The sequence below is a fragment of the Lithobates pipiens genome, unplaced genomic scaffold, assembly GCF_037356315.1.
Source record: "Lithobates pipiens isolate NorthernLeopardFrog02 unplaced genomic scaffold, aLitPip1_a1.2 Scaffold_22, whole genome shotgun sequence".
Taxonomy (NCBI): domain Eukaryota; kingdom Metazoa; phylum Chordata; class Amphibia; order Anura; family Ranidae; genus Lithobates; species Lithobates pipiens.
This window is the reverse complement of record NW_027507784.1, coordinates 132,663,835-132,686,290: the sequence shown is the minus strand read 5'-3', so window position 1 is coordinate 132,686,290 and position 22,456 is coordinate 132,663,835. Positions and strand designations below refer to the sequence as shown.

General features: G+C 39.8%; 1 protein-coding gene across 4 annotated transcripts in view; it reads left to right on the top strand.

The window, feature by feature from the left end:
• Positions 1-22,456, top strand: part of VWC2L (von Willebrand factor C domain containing 2 like) — a 310,703-nt gene that overhangs the window by 200,249 nt on the left and 87,998 nt on the right. Inside the window, exon 4 of one of the 4 annotated variants that reach the window (XM_077448330.1) lies at positions 17,339-20,757. The exons of the other annotated variants lie outside the window; for them this stretch is intronic. Coding sequence (XP_077304456.1) covers positions 17,339-17,352 — 14 coding nt within the window. The 3' untranslated portion in view covers positions 17,353-20,757. Of the gene's footprint in view, positions 1-17,338; positions 20,758-22,456 lie in introns of those variants that run through there. 4 annotated transcript variants of the gene reach the window in all.

Genomic DNA, 22,456 nt, shown 5'->3' with positions numbered 1-22,456 from the left:
GCTGATCCTAGAGAGGATGGGCTGACAAAGACTGTAATAAATAAGCAGCACTGAGGTGCAAAGAAATATTTTAAAAAGGTGAAAACATTGACTTTATTAACCACTTGGCTACTGGACACTTTTACCCCCTTCCTGCCCAGGCCAATTTTCAGCTTTTAGTGCTGTCATTTTGAATGACAATTGCATTGTCATGCAACACTGTACCCATATGAAGTTTTTTTCACACTAAATAAAGCTTTCTTTTGGTGGTATTTAATCACCACTGGTTTTTTTTGTTTTGTTTTTTTTGCTAAATAAACAAAAAAAAAATGAAAATTTTGAAGAAAAAAAAAATGTCCATAGTTTGTTATAACATTTGGCAAACAGGTAATTTTTCTCCTTCACTGATATGTGCTGATGAGGCTGCACTGATGGGGACTGATGGGCACTGATAGGTGGAACTCATGGGCACTGATGAGGCTGTACTGATAGGAAGCACTGATGGGCACAGATAGGCAGCACTGATAGGACACTGATAGGTGGCATTGATTGGTAGCACTGGTGGGCACTGATTGGCAGCACTGGTGGGCACTGATTGGCAGCACTGGTGGGCACAAATTGGCAGCACTGGTGGGGCTGCACTGATAATCAGTGCCCTAATTATCAGTGCCAATGTCCTTTAAACATAAATCAATTATCGGCTTTCTTCTCTCCTCCCAGTGTCAGGGTGAGGGAAAAAAATAAATAACTGGCTTGGGTTTACATCCTGTGATCAGCTGTCATTGGTTGACAGATAATTACGTGGTAAAGAGCCACTGTGATTGGCCCTTTACCTTGATGTGTGGTCACGCATCCATGTGTTCTATTCCTGATGGTCACTTAGTAGAGAGTGGTGGGAAATGTAAAATGTTAGCCTTTGTACACACGGTCGGACATTCTGACAACCAAATCCGTTGGATTTTGTCTGACGGATTTTGTCTGAAACTGTTGCATACACGCGGTCGGACAAAGTTGTCAGAAAATCCGATTGTACATAACGTGATGACGTTATTTCTTTACGACAGGACTATGTTCAGGCTAGTCGCCAATAGCTTTGGTCTGGGAATTTGATCTGAGCATGCGTGGCACTTTGTTTGTGGGAGTAGGCTACACATGATCGGAGTATGTCTGATTGGAGCATTTTGTCGGAAAGTTTTACCGCCAAGTTGGAAAAGTCGGTCCGTCGGATATTCCGATGGAAACTCTCCGATGGAGACCACACACAGTCGGAATATCCGACAAAATGGTCCAATAGGACACATTCCATTGGAATCTCAGACCGTGTGTACAAGGGCTCACAGTTGTCAGCAGAACAGGAGTGGAGAGTTAATCACACAGTGGTGATTTCCTCTCATTTAGGGAAGAATTCTCTCTAATGAGGTCACATGGACATAGCTGCAAACCAATGCAAAGCAAAACTATATTGGCGATGCAAAATACAAATTTGAACACTTCTCTCCAATTCAAAAACAGAAAAAAACCTTTTGACAGGAGTCCAATTTCAATCAAACGACAACATTGGAAAGTGTAGCAAGCCAAATAATGTTTATTGCAACCCCTGTGACCAGAATAATACATTCTAAGTTTTTGTACATAACATTGGGATTTTTTGCACTATGCAGAAGAATCCCCCCCCCCCCTCTTTTACTACGGTTCATCTGCCTTTAATTATTATCACTTTAATAATAGAGCATTCAAAAAATATTTAATTTCTAATATTTTATAATACTAATGAATAATTTAGTAAATTTGCTTTGGTTTCCCTTTTTGCAGAGTCAATGTAGATTGTTTTGATCCACCAAATTAGCTCAACATGTCATTTATTGCCTTTCTAAGTTTCCCACTCCTTTTGTAAAAAATTGCACTTGTTTAATATTTTAGACTAGTCTCCTATTAATTATAGAACATACCCAAATCTCCAGGGTGTTCTGAAGCATGTTTGATCAAATTTACTGGTCTGCTTTTTGGTTTCCAGCTATGTCAAATGTAAGCATCTCTTTTTCCATATATGTTTTCTCCAGTGTATTTCTATTACAGCTGTAAGAACTTTACTGTCAAACAAAAGCTCCAAGTCCCTAAGTACATAAATTATTACTACCTCTATGAAGTGATTGGAATTCCTGTAGCTCATCTGGTTTATCATGTAGGTATGTGTAATAAGTGTAACACAAATGTTTCAGGTTATAGGAGCACATGAAAGGAGGGAAGAGGCATTTCAGAGAAATAGGTTGCTGGAGGTCCCATGGCTTGTTTCTGATCAAGCTGAATGAAATGTTTCCATGGAAGAACTGAAACTGTGAAACCACAAGTAAATTGGGGGACGTTATTACCCATGCTTTTCTGAACAGACAAGAAGAAAATTGTTAAAATGCTCAAGCAAGAGGTGGAAACAGTTGGGAACTTCTTCTGAGGAAAAAGTCAATGTTTACTGCATGGGTGAATGGGCCTCCTAATGCTTGCTTGGGCAGACAGATTTTATTTAAAGCGGGAGTCCGCCGGGACTCCGCGTTTTTTTTTTTTTTAAAAGCCAGCAGCTACAAATACTGCAGCTGCTGACTTTTAAAATAGTGACACTTACCTGTCCAGCGCGCCCGCGATGTCGGCACCCGAAGCCGATCTGTAGATCGTTTCTCGGGTGCTGCCGCCGCCATCTTGGGTATGGGAATCAGGAAATGGAGCCTTTCGGCTTCATTTCCTGGTTCCCTACTGCGCATGCGCGAGCCGCGCTGCGCAATAAGGACGGTCCCCGCTGCCTCTGGGATCTGTGTGTTTTCCCAGCAGGCAGCGGGGCACTTGCGGAAAGGGGCGGGCACTTGCGGAAAGGGGCGTAATCTACGCCCCTTTCCGCAGAGAGCTATCCCGGAAGTGGGTGCAGTTACCTGGATTATCCAGGTAACTGCACCCCCCTCCCCCCTGAAAGGTGCCAATTGTGGCGCCGGAGGGGGGAGGATTCAGATGAGCGGAAGGTCCATTTTAGGGTGGACCTCCGCTTTAAGACAACATGCAGTGACCATGGATATGTTTTGAAACCACAGCATGGAATTATATACATTATCCCACAAAAGTGAATACACCTTTCACATTTTTGGAAATATTTTATTATATCTTTTCATGTGACAACACTGAAGAAATTAGATCAAATGAAAAGAAGGATAATTTTAGGGACTTTAAGGAAGCCAAGACCTGGTAAGGTCACGTATTTCCATCCCTACGGGACTTTATATGAAACCATGAGCTGGTAAGGTCATGTATTTCCATCCCTTTTAAAGTCAATGGGGAGGGGGGAACAAGGAAGGTGGGACTTTATATGAGGCACATGATAGCAAAACATAATATCAGTTGAACAAAGGAATTTTATTCACATAGCAATATAATACATTGTTATTATCAAATAAGATATATAACATGGTAACAAAAAATAGCAAAGATGACAACAGGGGCATCCAAAGACATAACCACTGATATTCATGGTAAATAAATAAACATGATAGTAGACATTCAGCAATTTGATAACAATGGTATCTAAAAAAATATGATCATTGTAAAATTCCATAGTTCAACATGGACAGGCTTGGGTAAAATCAATATTGCACATTAATATCTGCGGGACCTATGGCCTCACTGAGCCAAATGAGGTAAGAATAAAGTAATAACTAAACAAGTATAACATTGGGTAGGCGCACGGCAACAAATAGCTCTACGCGTTTCGTGGCTGATGCGCCACTCGTCAGTAGCATGCACGTGAGTATCTAAATAGGAGCAAAAAATGAAAAAAGTAAAAATGTGGATTAATAAGATAAACCCATAAACAGGGGTAAAATAATAACCCCCGGCCGCACGAAAAGTGCGAACTTTTTTTGAAACCACAGCATGGAATTATATACATTATCCCACAAAAGTGAATACACCTTTCACATTTTTGGAAATATTTTATTATATCTTTTCATGTGACAACACTGAAGAAATTAGACTTTTCTACAATGTAAAGTAGTGAGTGAACAGCTTGTATAACAGTGTAAATTTTGTGTCCCCTCAAAATAGCTCAACACACAGCCATTAATGTCTAAACCACTGGCAACAAAACTGAGTACACCCCTAAGGGAAAATGTCCAAATTGGGTCCAATGAGCCATTTTCCCTCTTCGGTGTCACGTGACTTGTTAGTGTTACAAGGTCTCAAGTGTGAATGGGGAGCAGGTGTTTTAAATTTGGTGTTTCACTCTCACTCTCATACTGGTCACTGGAAGCTCAACATGGCACCTCATGGAAAAGAACTCTCTGAGGATCTGAAAAAAAGAATTGTTGCTCTACATAAAGATGGCTTAGGCTATAAGAAGATTGCCAAGACCCTGAAACTGAGCTGCAGCATGGTGGCCAAGACCATACAGAAGTTTAACAGGAAAGGTTCCACTCAGAACAGGCCTCGCCATGGTCGACCAAAGAAGTTGAGTGCACGTGCTTCAGCATCATATCCAGAGGTTGTCTTTGGAAAATAAATGTATGAGTGCTGCCAGCATTGCTGCAGAGATTGAAGGGGTGGGGGGGTCAGTGCTCAGTCCATATGCTGCACACTGTATCAAAATGGCCTGCATCGTTGTCATCCCAGAAGGAAGCCTCTTCTAAAGATGATGCACATGAAAGCCTGCAAACAGTTTGCTGAAGACAAGCAGACTAAGGAGATGGATTAGTGGAACCAAGTCCTGTGGTCTGATGAGACAAAGATAAACTTATTTGGTTCAGATGGCGTCAATCATGTGTGGTGGTAACCAGGTGAGGAGTACAAAGACAATTGTGTTTTGCCTACAGTCAAGCATGGTGGTGGGAGTGTTCTGGTCTGGGGCTGCATGATTGTAGGGGCTGGGCCCAGCCCTTCCTTCTCTGACTGGCTGCTCAGCTGTCGGCTAATTGCCAGCTCCCATCTCTCTCTACAGTTACTCAGCTGTTGTTGATATCCTGCTTGTCAGTCCTGCCCACTTAAGCCGTCCAGTCCAGAGGGTCTCTGCCTTCGCCTTGGTCAACATCACAAGAAACATCTCCTGTGTTCCTGTTTAAAGACTGGCTTTGCTGACATCCCTTCTGGCTCCAGATCCTGCTTGCTGTTCCACTACTTAGATCCCTGACTTTTGGCTTAGCTGACTATCCGTTCCGGTTACTGAACACCCCTTAGGGGTGTACTCACTTTTGTTGCCAGCGGTTTAGACATTAATGACTGTGTGTTGCGCTATTTCGAGGGGACAGCAAATTTACACGGTTATACAAGCTGTACACTTCCTACGTTACATTGTGTAATTTCTTGTTGTCACATGAAAAGAAATAATTTTCTTTTCATTATAACAGTTATGAGCTTTATGTTTGAGTCGAACTCATGTTCGGCTCCAACATTGGCTGTTCGCCAGTTTGCCGAACAGCGAACAATTTTGGGTGTTCGCTGCAAATTCGAAAGCCGCGGAACACCCTTTAAAAGTCTATGGGAGAAATCCCGTGTTTTGAACAGTCTGACAGAAAAATGAAATTTCTAAGGCCGCGTACACACGGGCGGACTGTTCGCCCAACTTTGTCCGCTGAACAGTGTTTGGGCGGACAGTCCGCTCGTGTGTGGGCTTTCAGCGGACAGTTTCAGCGGACAGTTTGACGAACAAGGTTTTTCGGAAATTCCGTAAAACTGTCCGCTGAAACCTTGTTTGAGCGAACAGTCCGCCCGTGTGTAGGCTTGTTCGACAAACTAAGTTCCGCGCATGCTCAGAAAGGCTTAACACGCCGAAAGTTATAATGCAGTGTATAGGACGTCGTATTTTTCGTCCCGTCGTACGTGCCGTTCACGTCATCGCGCACGGTTTCAGCAAACTGTTCGTTCGTCGTGTGTGGCCATGTCCGTCCATGCTAATTTTGAGTGGACTGTTTGCCGAAACTGTTTGACGGACAAAGTTGGGCGAACAGTCCCCGCGTGTGTACGCGGCCTTAAAGAAAAAAAGTCATTTAACACTACTCGTGGTTACAATGAATTGTCGGTCCGCAATACACATAAAGGTTCACTGATAAAAACAGCACAGGGGAACCCCAAACCCAAATTTAAAAAAAAAAATGGAGTGGAGTCCCCCCAAAAATCCATACCAGGCCCTTATCCGAGTACGCAACCTGGCAGGCCGTTAAACGGGTGACCCGCCCCCTCTGACAACATGGGGAAAGCCATATGGAAGTCCCCATGTGTCACAGGGTGGCCCCGCCCTCCGTTATTTAAGAAGTGTCAGAAGAATCAAAGCGTCATATGGCTGAAGATTCCAGCAGAGGCGGATCGTGCGCATGGCGCGGAGAAGAAGCCAGAGCAAGATGCGGGACGAGAAGAGCAGAGGAAGAAGAAGATGAAGAAGTTGGAGGAGCAAGAAGAACATGGAAGGTAGACCAGAAGAAAGAAGATGAAGGAACATGAAAGAAGATGAAAGAAGAAGAATTTAATAAAGGACTTGTCAAAAACCGTCTCTTGTCTCTTAACCTTTTTGTCACTCTTTTTGTGAAATGGTAGGGGTATATTTGTACCCCATTACCAATTCACACATGGGGACAGCCGGGATCTGAGGTTGCTAAAGGGGGCTTCCAGATTCCAATAAGCCCCCCGCCCGCAGACCCCCACAACCACCAGGCAAGGGTTGTGAGGATGAGGCCCTTCTCCCCATCAACATGGGGACAAGGTGCTTTGAGGGGCTACCTCAAAGCACCCTCCCAATGTTGAGGGCATGTGGCCTGGTACAGTTCAGGAGGGGGGGCGTTCTTTCGTCCCATATGGATTTTTGGGGGGACCCCCAGGCCATTTTTTTAAATAAATTTGGTGTGGGGTTCCCCTTAAAATCCATACCAGACCTGAAGGGCCACACACCATTTTTTTTTATTTTGGCATGGGGTTCCGTTTAATATCCATACCAGACCTGAAGGGCCTGGTATGGAATTTAGGGGGACCCCCACACATTTTTTTTTTCATTTTGGTTCGGGATTCCCCTGTGGGAAAAGCCCCATGCTGTTTTTATCAATGAACTTTTATGTGTATTGCGGACCGACAATTCATTGTAGCCACAAGTAGCTTTAAATTACTTTTTTTCCTTTAGAAATTTAATTTTGTTGTCAGACTGTTCTAAACACGGGAAACATGTACCCCTTTACAGGCATACTATAGACACCCCTCAGGTACAAAATTTAAAGGAATATTACACTTTTATTGTTTCACTTTAGGCATTATTAAAATCACTACTCCCGAAAAAACTGCAGTTTTTAAAACTTTTTTTTGCATTGATACATGTCCCTTGGGGCAGGACCCAGGTCCCCAAACACTTTTTATGACAATACCATGCATATAAACCTTTAAAATTAGCACTTTTGATTATTCATGTTCGTGTCCCATAGACTTTAACAGTGTTCACACAAATTTTTTGCCTGTTCGCATGTTCTGGTGCGAACCGAACGGGGGGTTTGTATGGGTCATCCCTACATAATAATCACTTTTGTGAGATACTGTATTAATCTAAGTGAAATGTGCTCTTTACTCCCTGCTGTAACGTTGACTTTAGGTCATCTTCAGTTGATACACTAAAAGTCTACAATCCAAGTCAACCTTTTCTCAAATTATACTTCATAAAACCCAAAAAGCTTAAGAAAATGAAAACCCTTAGACCTGTCTACAGGTGCTACTACTATAACTGCACAAGAGTGTAATAACTTAAACGGAAAATGGTAATGCCTAGTGTTGAAGTTAATTTAGTGGAATTAAAGTTGTTTTTGACAGTATGGACATGTACCCCAATGCAAGCCATCTTTGGAACGGTACATTGCTGCTGAGTCCTATAGTGATGGAGGGGGTCACAGAAATTGAACCAAGGCACATGGTGGGGTATCCAATGAGATAGATATTTTATAGATAGTAAACTCCTATCCTCGTATTGATTAATGGTTCCAAATTAATAATAACTACTGCAGTAAGGAACAGACACAAAAGATACGCTCAGCATCTTTCAAAATAACTGTTCTTCTTTATTATGACGCATTTAATGTTTTTTGTACACATGATTACGTAGGTATCACATTAATATTACAATTGTACGTTTATGGTAACAAATGGCATTACATAGGCAGGCTAATTCTAATCAGGACTCTAAAGAATGCAAAACATGTACCGAAAACATTATTAGTGCCATGTGCACAGTGAGGGCATTGTGCAATACATATAAAATATAATACAATTATATAAAGAACTTACAAATTTCCATTACACCAATATTCCTGAAAGCGTTGAAAACCAAAGAGCCTTACAGAGGCTGCAGTGATGGAACAGAGGGATGGTAGGAGACATGGGGTGCCAGAGAGGTGAATATAAAGCAGATATATTGCAGATACCTTTAATTAGGATTTTTCAAAACCTGTCAAGATAATTTTTACCTTTTCTGCTTTGGAGTTTTTAGACAGGACATTAATCATGGTAAAGGATTTGTTAGACACTATGTGATTTGGTTTTCAGAAAGCAATAACCTATTTCATAGATTTGAGCTTTAAAGACCTTTATCTTCTACAGTTATGTACCTTTGCAGATCCTGTCCCTTTCCCAGCCTGTCACTGGACAGTGAAAGAAGATGTAGTTTACTGATGGGCTCATTTCTCTTTCACTCTGCTCTACTACTTTGAGCTTGCTTACTCCTTGCATTGAATTGCAATTGCTTAGATTATTGTGCTGTTTCTCTCTCTCAGTCTAAGCTTTGTTGTACAAAAGACTACAAAGACTACAAAAGACTAAACTGATACCAAGTCAAATTCAGGTACCTACACTGCTTGCACCCAAAAAATTTATTTTGTATGTAATAAAACGAATGAATACAAAGCTGCTTTCATTTTCGTTTTTCATATTTGCCTGTAGTTCAGCTTTTTGCAGTGGGTCCTCCTCCATACTGCATGGGTTAACTGCTCATTTTGCCTAGGGAATTATGAATACAACAATATACTCACCTTATTGCTTGCTCCTATAGGCTTCCTCCTTCCAGTGCAACCAGGCCCCTAAAGCCCCTTCTCTTTGCTGCTTGACTGGTCAGGACCAGTAATCCTGCCTTGTAGGTGAGATTGCTTAGGGTTCACCCACAACCCAGATCCCCTTATTCATCATCCCCTAAGAAAGGCAAGCAATTCATATTTGCAGTTAAGAGGATGAAATTTGCACTGCATGGGTAAAGTTTTTCTTTTCCCCGGAGTTCATCTTTAAAAGATATATTGCATTAATAAATATTTTTGCCGAACAAATGGTAATCATCCTTAAATCTGCATATCACAGTTTTAATGATGAATGTGATTATACAGAAGGCATACTGCGTATACTTATTTTGTAATCTTCTATTTCCTTTTTATTATTCTTGTACTTATTTACATCTTTAAAAGAGCAAGTTGACAAACATTGTCTGCAGAATTAATCAGTGGATTCAGCAAGGCTTTTTAAATGCTACCAACTTATTTAAAAATATTGTTGTGTGATGCTTATATCAGAACTGCAGTAAAAAGATGCCTGAAAAGGCTCATTTGTAAACTAGACTGTCTGTGACACAGAATCCCAATGTACCTTATGCCATAAATACTTCCTCAGGGTGTTTATGTAAATTCATATTAAATTCTCTACATGAACGTGCAATCACTGTCTGGAAATAACAAGCTGAGTCTTCGACGCTTAGCGCGCCACATTTTAAGTCAGATCCGCTGAATGTTATTTAGCTCTTTGCTGGAGAGAGTCTAAATTCTAAATTAAATCTGCATAATGAAAGCTGGTTTCTCAAGTCAGGACAGATGAATATCTGAACAGAATGACCTTGTGTCAGAGATTTTATTTGCATTCCTTCTGCAGCTTAATGGGTGAGAGCGGGGGTCTGAGTTGTTTAAGTGCCAGTTACACAAATCAACATGAAGACAAGTATATAGGCAATGTATATGAACATTGATGGAATGTCTTAGCTCTTTACCGTTCAATCACAGTCGGATGGAATTTTTTTCCCTGAGCTGTAAGCAGCAAGAAATCTCATCACTTACCTACTTTGTCTCCCTGAAACAACTTATTTCTATATATAGTTCTATAAATATATATTCTTTAAATTTCGATCACAGTGTATGAATATATTGGTCTGCAAGCCTTACAAAATTGGGAAGCCATGGTTTCCATATACTGCTCTAATGTGGGCCAACAAGTCTGAAACAGCTGTATGCAGTTCGGAATAAATAGCTCTGTACACACAAATAGATAACTGTAAATCCAGAACCATTGGTGTATAGTACAGATGCAATCTAATCTAGATACAATCTAATATTAAATAACTGATTTGCATGGCTGCACCTCCCATCCTAATAGCAGCAAGTATGATGCAGGTGCAATGACATTTCTTGAAAATTCTCACAATGCCTGTGCATAACAAGGATAACATTGTTTTTTTCTTAGGAAAAAAAAAATGCCTTACTTAAAATTATGTGCCAGTATTTCACATAGACTTGAATGAAAAATGGAGTGGTAACTTTAAGTTAACTTTAGAAATTTAAGGGCATCCCAGTCTTAGTCTGTAGGGTTCAATATTGAGTTGGTCCTTCCTTTGAAGCTATAACGCCTTCAACTCTTCTGGGAAGGCTGTCCACAAGGTTTAGGAGTGTGTTTATGGGAATGTTTGACCATTCTTCCAGAAGCGCATTTGTGAGGTCAGACACTGATGTTGGACAAGAACTGGCTCAGTCTCCGCTCGTATTCATCCCAAAGGTGTTCTATCGGGTTGAGGTGCAGGCCAGTCAAGTTCCTCCACCCCAAACTTGCTCATCCATGTCTTTATGGATCTTGCTTTGTGCACTGGTCCAAATCATTTGGTGAAGGGGGAATTATGGTGTGGGGTTGTTTTTCAAGGGTTGGGGTTGGGCTTGGCCCCTAAGTTCCAGTGAAGATAACTCCTAAGGCATCAGCATACCATGACAGTTTGGACAATTTCATGATCCAAACTTTGTGGGAACAGTTTGGGGATGGCCCCTTCCTGTTCCAACATGACTGTGCACCAGTGCACAAAGCAAGGTCCATAAAGACACAGATGAGCGAGTTTGGGGTGGAGGAACATGACTGGCCTGCACAGAGTCCTGACCTCAACCAGACAGAACTAATTGGGATGAAATTTATTCTAATTGGGATGAATTAGAACGGAGACTGCGAGCCAAGCCTTCTCTCCAATATCAGCGCCTGACCTCACAAATGTGTTTCTGGAAAAATGGTCAAATAGTCCCATAGACACACTCCTAAACCTTGTGGAAAGCCTTCCCGGAAGAGTTGAAGCTGTTATAGCTACAAAAAGTGGGCCAACTCTATATCGAACCCTACGGACTAAGACTTGGATGCCATTAATGTTCATGTGCTTGTAAAGGCAGGTGTCCCAATAATTTTGACAATATAGTGTATATGACAGTGTAAAAAGTGTAGAGTTAATGGGTATCTAAATGTATGTACTCAGTATACAGAATGGACTGGTAATGGAGTACATAACATACAACTAAGTATAAAGAGCAGAGAGGTATGCAATATATATTGCACCACACAGTATACGGATAGTTATAGTATGATACATATTAATGCAAAATACAGTCTACAGAGTGTAACAATATGGAATATTTAACATACAACAGAGTGTACAGAGCTATATGGGGTTTATTATTGTAAATGACAGTGTGATTGGAGTGGCTTGAAGTATATACCATTCAGGCACATTGTACAGAGTGGAAAGGTGTGGAGCATATGTACAGAGCAGAGTGGTATGGAATATATAATGTACAGCAGATTGTACAGAGTGGAGAAGAATGAAGTACATAGATGACAGAATTAATCAGTATTCAGTGACATACAACTTAGTAGGATCTGATTGAGGGCCATGCCCCTGACACTTGTTAGCTTCACCCTATCCGATGGATATGTATCTGGTGATGTTTTGCTTATTGTAACACCTGTGCCTATTTCCCTTTGTGAGTACAATGGCTTTGTCTTTGCACCTTCTTCTTATGTTTGTGTTTGAGGCATACAGTAGCATGCAAAATAATGAAGCTTATATGCAGTTATTAATGCAGTGTATGGATTGGACAAAATGCTGGCAGCAGACTGAGCATTGAGTAAATTTCCATCATGTTGTGGATACTGTGACAGACCCAACCGGACCAGGGACTTTTGGAGTAGACTGCAGGGTAGCCTCTTGCCTACTGGCTATGGACCTTGGCATTTGAGGGAGCTAAAAGCATTCAGAAATATGTCCTGTTATATAATGCAAGATGTTATGTTATTACCACAGTTAACAGTCAAGAAAGCCATTATGGTCTCTGCCAACTTGAAACTCAGTGAAAAGAAAGCTGATTAATGGGATCTGTTGCCGAAATGCCTGGGGTGGGCACCCCCTGACTAATCAAGGATTGTCTAGGGACCTAGCAGTTAATTAGCTCACTGGGTAATTAGTTAGCTGTTGATTGGATTGCTGTTTGATTAGATCACCACTAGCTGCTAGCTGTTCATTAGATGTACTGATGATATTACTGTTTAATGTTTGCATTGTTAAGGATAATGTGATTAAGCTCTTATCTGATTTTGAGTGGCATACATTTTGTGTGAAGGGTTCTTGTTTGCACCTAAGCTTGTATTGTCTACGGTAGTTCTTGGGTGCAATTCTTAGCAATAATACCTGGTTCCTGGTTCCAGAGTGGAGGAAGCTGTAACTTGGTGGAGGCACCCAGGCGGGTTGCCAGGCAGTCAGTCACAGATACCATCTGTCACTACCATGTTTCCCTGTTGATGTCCACAACAAAATGTCAATGATGGGTACATGCAGTTGTTGGTTTATGTTGAAGCACTGGCATTTTTTTCTCCATTCTACATAAAATGGCCATGATGGATGTGGCACAATGATGCAAAAATATGTACAATTTACGGAGCTACCTGCCTCCATTTTCTGAAGCTATTAACTGCTTCTTTTACTTCCACCACTTTGGTTGCAGTACTTTTTTATCTAAGCTACAGCCCCTATCTAATCAAGGGCTACCCCTGAAGAGAGTGGTGATGAAAAAGGTTGGGGGGTGGGGGAATCTAATTTGCGTTCAGCACTAATGAGGATAGAAAGGCAGGGGCCCATATAACATGTCAGAGGGTGAGGATGGAGCAAGCCATATAATATAACTATGAGATGGGATAAATGTAAAATATAAAAAAAACATGTAGGCACACACAATGAAATTTGCTTGATGATTATTTTTAAATCCAAATATTCTAGTCTTTATTAAATTTCTACACATGTAGAGTAGATGAGTAAACTGGACAGATTTGACAGATTTTATTAGTGGAAGAACAGCTAGAAGCTATGGGGATTCATTAGTGCAAAAGATTAAGAACTGCACAGCAAATACTAAAGTGATGCATTGCTGGCTGGAGACCATTAATATTCATATGTATTTAGATTATTCTCACAGTTTGGTGATAGTTGTTTCATTTTACTAGTCATAGTCTGTAGAACCTCATTTTGTCTATGCCTGGTAGCACATGGGGCACGTGGAAGAAAATTTTCTTTTCTCTTTTTTCCATTTTACGTATATTTGCAGTACTTGGATTTATGATGACTCAAAATAAATGCATCAATCAATTAAGACATATTTTATGTACTGTTGGTACTGTTTGTACTCACTTTATTAATCAGCTTCACTTTGATTTCATATTCTTTGAAAATACTCGCTACAGGTGTTTGCTTCTGACATTATTTTATATTTTTTGTTATCAACCATAAGTATACATGTTTAGCTGATTGGATTGAAGGTTATATTTTCATATATAGTGCTGACCACCTTAACAATGTGTTACCTTTAACAGGCCCCCTAGCCTTGCTAATGGTGATCTGGTCCACAGCTGCCCCAAAGAACAAAATGACCCACCAGGGAAAACCAAATGACTGACATCTCTGCTGTCAATCCTTGCTTGCAGGTTTTATTGGGTCAATGTCCAGGATAGAATAGAGAGCGAGATAGGCTTTGCAGAATACCCAATCAGCATCTCCCTCCACCCACATGGAAATCATTTTAACCCCTCTCATTGGCCAAGGGGAGGGCCTTTAAGCTGAAAGCAACAATTCTTCAATGTGTGCCCTTATACTGACTAGCAACTTTTTGATGTTTGTCTTTCTGAAGGTGCTCCCCTTTTCTAGCCACTTTCCTTTCTTCTGGGCCCTAACATAGGCCCAATTCCCATTACCAGGAACTTAAACTCTGAAGCTGATGAGGCCTTCCCAGGCAGCAGGTTTGAGAGACAAAATGCTTCCTGACAGTTTACTTCCACTCCAGATAAAGCCTGGGTCCCTGGACTCACATGCTCTTCAAGCTAGGCCTCAGAGGCAAAGGCTGGATTCCTGGACTTACATGCTCTCAAAGCAAAACCTGGAAGAAAAAAAAACATCTAAAAGGGCTCCCACAATATTTACTTCTCCATCCCAGATTACTGGCAATAAACCTCCTAGAGATTTACAGGTGGGAAAGAAATATTAATAATCCATGCAGTATGATTGCATTTTCTTGCACCCTCTGCTGGAGACCAGCAGAAAGAAGCAAAGAACACCCTAGGCTTAGGGAAACCACAATGAACATGGAAAACAATAACAATCGGAGTTTAGGCTGGCTACAGTCCAGCTGCCCACTAAATGTAGACTAGTGTCACTCAAACCCTGGTAGGGTTACTACAAGTGCAAAAAGTTATTTGACGTGTTTGCCCATCTGGCTACAATTCGGTGGCTTTAAGTAGCCTTACAGCTATGATAATGGTAACACATGTATTTCATATCTATCATTTATTGATAGTCTCAGAAAAACAGAGCTAAACCCTAGCCATAAACTTTTTGCTTGGATTTTAATAATTTTCATCCAAATGGATGTTATACTTACCTTTTTATTCCTTAAAGTCTATCTTTTTCCTGTTCAAGCACCTGCATATTACATGTGGGTACACACTACCTACTGATGATGTAGGGCCAGTTACTCCTCAGTTTTAGCCTATGGTCCTAGGCTGAACATGCAGACATCAGCATGTAAGCCCGCAGTCCAAAATGGCAGCTAGTAGCTTAAAAGGGCAATGCTGCTCCTCCATAGATGTACAGTGAGTGAGTGGATGCTGTCACCCTAGGACAGGAAGTGTGTTACTGACAGAATTACTAAAAAAATAAAGAAAATAAAGAAAAGGAAACTTGAAAAAAGAAACCTAATGCCTCCACCACATCTAAGGACTAGTAACCTGCAATATATACCATTTTATTTTAGACACATTTTAAGTATAATTTAGGGGGAATTGAAACATTTTACTGCATTGTAAGACGCCTGTCACTGTAAGGATACTCAGAATACAACTGTTTTCTCTGTGTCCCATTTACATGGCAATGTAGCTTAGAGCTGTGCTGCGATAAATTGCAGCATGTTGCATTTTATTGCAGTGCAGAAAAACACGGCACAAAATTAACAGAAGCATAAAATAGAATTATTTTATTTGCTGCTAAACATAGATCAGTTTGTTTAAGTGGACTATTTCATGTCGCTGTACAGTCAATATTACATATGCCTTCATTTGCAAAGTCAATTGGAGTATGATGTGTGTACATGCTAATGAAAGCTTCCTATTAATGACTTTCTAGTGGGAAAATGACCTTTGGATGCATTATTTTTAATTAGACATCATGAAAAGACATTCACACAAAAGCTTGTATTTTTGTGAGCTTTTACTATTCCCGCAAAGCTAATTGATAGAGGATAATTTAAAATGTAAGCATCTTACTATTAATCAGTTTAATGCATTTAGCAAAAAAGAGATATATAATACATACTAGAATCTTCAGCCTGTGATTATATGCAGATGAATTCTCTTGGGTTTATTCAATACTCAATGTGAATATAAAAACAAATTGCACGACTACACAAAACTTTAATGCTATACTTATTTACACTTACCACTACCATCCATGATCAATCATGGCATTGACTAGTAGTTGGTGCTTAAAATTAGATGAAACATTCTCATCGGTGTCCAGTAGGGGTGATTCGTCCTCATTCTGTTTTTTTTTGACAGGAAAGGCTGGCTGTATAATATCTCTGAGGGCCCTCCCCATGGAAAGAAACCAGAATTAAGCATCCCCTTGGTGGTAATCCCATAGAGTGGAGGGATCCAAAGGGCCCAGTGCCTTCTGATTTGAGTGGTGCTACCTAATCTGACTGAGGGCTGGGAAGGCAGAGAGCCTGCAGTGTTAAGCATCTGTTGAAGACAAGACAATGCTCCTGGTATCATTTTGGGACTGGGACCCCATTATAAAAAAGGGGCACTAGCCCACGACACCACTGTTTTTTTTATGCACTTCGCCTCGTGACCGGGGGAATTTTTGTTTATTGTTTACTGCACCTTTTTTATGTGTGCGTTTTTACCCCCAAGATGGTAAGGTGTGGTCTTTGGACCTACTCTGAAACTGAGGGAGAGGACGTATGGCCCTTAGGTTCCTTCCTCCCCTTCCTGGGGGCCCCTCTTCAGAAGAACCCTTAACTTGGTGGTCAGCTTTGGCTAGCCATGAGGAGAGGCATCTGCCAGGTCTTTTGGCTAGGTGAACCAGGGTGCCTTGTCCCTATCAAGAGTCTTGCACTCTGGGGAGGAGGGTGGTCACTTTTTGTGTGTGTTCAGGTGCACTTTTTTAGTTCACATGGTGTTTACTTTTTTTGCACCACGCCATGGGCTCAAAATAAAAATAAAAAATCTTTGACAAAGGTGACCTATTACTGTTGTTGGTACAATGCAAAGAGCCACCTAATGCTATTGTCCATACAGCTGACTCAATTTTTATAATTGTTGCCTATACAAAATCCAGATTTCTTACCTGAGCATCGGAGGTGAGGAATTTTTATTTAAAAAAATGCATTTATATTTGCAGCTGCTAAAGTGCAGATCAACAGCTATCTATGAGCTGAGATTTCAATCAAACTAAAGAGTTGAAGGATCTGTAAGTGATCTTGGGTGTTAAATGTTAAACTTTGAAAAAAAAAGTAAAATGATAGAAGTGAGCAGGAAAAAGCCTGGAATCCTTTCCACATTTTGAACACTAAAGGATGGGAGAAAAAAAAGTCTTTCCCCATCATTGACTTGTGAGATCTAATTTCACTTGTAATGAAATGACATTTCTGCTCATCGTTAATTTTACGGCTATCGGTCGGAGCTCACATTCCATTCCTCACTAAGCTTCCTATCTTTCTCTACATAAAAGATTGTGTTTGCTAATTGTTTTTTCCTTTTTGCTTTTTAGCTGAAGATAGTTAAAGAAGAAGTGTCACCAGAACTTGAAAATGCTTGTTAAATCCCTCAGGGGACCCAAAGCACATCACACTTGATCTTGTAAAATCTGTGGAGTGTTCTTTGAATAAAATGAAATTTTTATTTATGCCAGTGCTAACCGTAGTTCCACCCCAGGCTGAAGCCCAGTTCACGGGCGGTCCTATGGTGGAGGTAAAGCCAGCACTGAAGTCACCTCCCCCTCTTCATTTTACAGTCATGTGCCTCTTCTTCCACCTTCTTTTTAAAATAAAAGATTTTAGTGTAAAAAACTAAAATACACTACTACAAGAGAGTGTGAAGAAATCTCCAACCCAGTGTCAATATCTTATTAAAGACCATCAGGACATGTGTCCAAGTGCACACAACCCTTACAATAAAGGCTTGGACATAGGTCAGAGCTCGTGCCAGAAGAGAGGTTTGCTCTCATTTGAAGACAAGTGTGTGATTCTGTCCGGAGAAGAGGTGCTCTATCTGGGGGACTGCACTTCATGTTGAAGAAGGTGTGAGGGACCATTGACAAGAGCAGCGGTGCCGCTGAAGAAAGAGCCAGGTGGCTTGGTATTTCTGGGATCTGTTTTGCTGCATGAAACTGAAACCCCTGCGAGGACCAGTTTTGTGAATTTGCTTTTTGTTTTCCAAGCCCTAAAACTACAGTTTGGACTGGTGTGGGCTCACTTAGAAATGCATCAAGTTCACTTCAAACTACAATTCATATTCCGCTGGAATTTATCTTGAAATTCTTACTGGAAAGTCAAAGGGTCAAGATTTCTGAAAACGTCAAAAGATTATTGTTTATGTTTGTGGTTATCTTGATTTACTTATGTGTTGAGCCAAGGGGGAGACAACACAGTGCTTTTTTTTCCCATTCATGTGACTATAGGCTTATGTTTCATCATTAAAGTGGTTGTGTACCCTAATTTTTCATTTTACCTACAGGTAAGCCTATAATAAGGCTTACCTGTAGGTAAAATTAATATCTCCTAAACCTGTACGGTTTAGGAGATATTCTCTTTGCATGCAGCCGCTGACATCTGTGGCGCATGTACTCTGAATGCCCGGGTGAAGGTACGGCAGACGCTGGCAGACCTTGCCGGGAAGAAGACTCCTGCGCACATGCTGCGGGAGTGACGTAATCGCAGGTCAGGCCACTTACAGCGCCAGAGCTGCAAACCCAGAATAATCGGCGAGGGCAAGATGTCAGCCCCCTCGGCGTGGACCGGGCTGGCATTATGGGGGCTTCGATCTAAGGTAAGTATTTCATAATAGGCCTTTGCCTTGCAGGGTTATATTTTTTCTTGTTTTTTTTTTTCCATGTGTGGGTATACAACCACTTTAAAGTGTATCTAAACCCAAAAACATTTGTTTTATATATTTCAGCTTATCAATCCTTAGATGTAGTTACTTGATCAGTTTTATGATTTCTTGTTTTTCCCTTTATTTTCAACTTATTCAGTCAGTAACACACTTCCTGTCCATGGGTGGCTTTGCTCACCACTCCACTGTATCTATAGAAGGAGCCATGGTTGCCACCCCCTAGATTGGACTTAAAACATGTTTATCTTTGTTTATCTCCAATAAATGGGGGTTGGAGAAATTAGTAGTTTACAGTAGGAACCTTGTTTTATGGCTCCAGTTCAACTCACAGGAAATGACACTTGCTGAAAAATGTTCTTACCCTGAAAAATGAAAATGAATGCAATTAGCACATCTAAGGAGTGGTTCTTGGTTTAGAATTTAAAGCAGATATAGAAATATTATGTGAAATCTTATCTCAGTCCATATTACAGTATCATGCGACCTTTAGGATAAATCTGGCTCAAAGGCATATGAATGGAATAAAGCATTATGTTTATGGTAACTATGTAACTGGTGGAAAAACATTTTGTAATGTGTGCAGTGACCCCCATCGCTGTCCAACGTAACTGATGCAGGAATGTTTTCCATGAATCTATGATCCCAGCAAAGGGCGTGTAATAACCTTTTCCAGCTATGTGTAAAGAATTTTATAAGGTTAAGTTTTCAATCATTTGTTCAGAGAAGAAAAAGGAAAAAGAAATTATGAAAACCAGGATGTTGTACTGTTCTTGCCTATGCTTTCTATGTATGTGCTTTCTGTGGTGGTGCTTTACCATGTGCAGTGTCCAGTTTTCTAGATCATTGAGCTTATTTCCTCAAATATATTAGGAATTCACTTAAAGGAAACCTGTACTGTGAAATACAAGAGCTGCCATTGCAGAAAAAAATACAATTTGCTTGGCTGTCTGTAACTTCAATACTTTCTGAGTCGCTGAGCTAGAACAAACATGCAAATTACAAATCCCAAGTCAAGTCAGAACTCATGATTTGCATACTTTTTCCAGGAAAGTACCTCAAAATATATTTGAAGCATGACAGTATGGCAAATAGTATTTTCAGAAAGAGCCTTTGAGTTCTTTCTGGGAGAAAAAGTAGAAAAAGAGCATAGAGCGCCATTTGAAGACAGCTAATATTACACGAAAAAAAAAAAAAAAAAAAACAATCAACTAATGTCTAATAAATGTGGTGTTGGTACAAGAGAAAGTACATGAAATTCTGGGAAAAGAAAAAGTATGCTTACATTTTTTAATTTGGGAAATACAACAAGATTTTTAACTTCTTGTTATATTTCTTTAAGAGACTGTAGAAAAACAATAGGTACTAAAGAGAATGTGTTGCTGATGATAACCATTTGGAATCCTGGTTTAATTTACCTGAAGAATAAAATTTGTAACTTTATCAACTCAGTTTTTTTCTAATTTGGTATTCTTATGTTTTTATTTAAAATACCCTAGGGCAGTACCCTGGTACCCATACACGTTTTATGGCAATAACTTACATATAAGCCTTTAAAATTAGCACATTTTTTGCCTGTTTGCATACTCTGGTGCGAACGGAACCGAGGGGTGTTCGGCCCATCCCTATTCTGGAGGTGTAGCATACACCAACTGAGTACTGAATGCCTCCAGGTTACCATATTGCACTGAATTTTACAGAAAATTACAGTGCTGAAGAAAGAAAAGGAAAGATATTTTTTAATAACATGAAATTACAATATGGATTGTATTCCAATTGTATATGCTATATGTATATTTTTTTTATTTGTGTTGTTTTGTCCCATAAGAGTAAAGTTACCCTTTTTAAAAAAAAAGGTGGAAAGTACTGCAACTACGAGGGGGCAAAGACAAGCTTTTTGGTGATTTTCCACCTATTATTTTATAATGGGTAGTACTTCCTATGCATGTGTTTTATAAGCGATATTGAGTAAGTTCCTTGTTTCGCTTTTGTCTTCTCTTTGTCATTTAAAATTTGTGTTTTTGTTTGCACATTGTTGTTGATTTTAAACAAAAATAAAAATTATTCTAACATTCTAAAGTATATGGTACTTCTTTTTATTAGGCTTAAATTGATTGATGTCCTTAATTATACTATTACAGAAGCACTGTTTTATAATAGAAGACCAAATGAATAAGAAATTGAATGAAAGGTTTCTCTTGATTGTTGGAGGCAATTTAAATTTAATTAAGAATTCTAGTGTATCATTTTACCTTGAATCAAGTCTAAGAAAGCTGATACCTGAATAGTCCTTATGGGGAAAGGTTCCTTAAGAAATCAGGTTACTGTGATCTTCTATATGTGGTAAATTTTACCCAAAGACTGCTATGATTTGTGCTTCCTCCCATCTAATATTTTTAAACAAAACGTTGAAGTCTCAAAGATAACGTAGCTAAAACCAAAAAGATAGTTAAAAAATACATTTAATTGTTACATTTAAATCAACACACTAAACATCCATATATTGTCAGCTCCCATTCAATGAAAGAAGACAGGTGGATCAATGTGTTTCACTTGAAAAAGAGCTTCTTCAGGATCCACTTTCTTTTCTTTACTATAACTTATAGTTGGCACACACAATTTGTTAAAAAACAAAAAATTATTATAATTCACATGTGCAGGTAATCCAAATGTATACAAGATGTAAGAGGAGTCTGTATTTCAAGTATAATCCCCAAACAAGTTCTTATATAAAACCCCTACAAGGTAATGATTCACCAGGAACCCATCCCAATGCCAAATGAAAGGTAACCATAAAGTAAAATGGAGAACTACGGCAGACAGGGGTCCACCCCAAACTGCATCACCCCCAGTCGGACTGCCATTTCTTGTGTATGGAGCTGTTGTCTGCTGGTTAACACACCGATAGCAGAGGCACTCTCTTCTTTTGAAGAGAGTACATACAGTTTACAGAGCACATCCAGCGGCCTTACATTTTAGTTAGACAGCTTGGCCCAAACAAACTGTAAAGTTTATTAAAAGCTGGAGTTCAGCTTTAAAATGTAAAAAGCACATTTAGTAATTTCCACGCACACTTTAATGCTACAACTTAAGGAATAACCACAAAATGTCCAAAAGAGTCAACTCCTCCTAGGTCCAGCATGTTTAGGAGTCCCATGCAAAACTGACTCTTGTTCTCCTTTTACTATTGTGTGCTAATGTTACATATTCTACATTTAAAACATTTTTAAATTGAAATCAAGTAGATGGCTTGGTGAATCATGGATTATATTCTCTGCAAGAACATGCAGTCAAAATTTTTTTTAGCACATTAGACAAGACAACCATGGGTCTTGGGGTTAACACTATGTAAAGTATAATTTGCATATTATCCAGCAGAGGATAGCAAACAATAGACAACATGAAGTATGTTAGAACATTTGGGCTATTCCTAGTGCCCTTTTACCTAGTCTCCAAGCTTGAAGTCCTCCTTTAAAATGTAAAAGCAGTATACACAAAATGGCTGCCTGCTAAACTTTTGGAGGTTACAAATGTTCCTATGCATGCATGCAGTCCCTAAGAAAGAGTAATAAAACTTTGTGCAAAATGCAGGTAACCTCATCAATGCATATGTCTATGTGTACTCTAAAGAAGCGCAAACAATAGCTCATCAAGAGCTGCGCCTAGCAGCAATCATTCATGCTAAAGTTCCACTCAATGGAATTGATTTGATAAATTAAAATGTATTCTCCCATATAACAAAAAGAACACTTTGATCTCACTGTAGGGTATAGAGCTA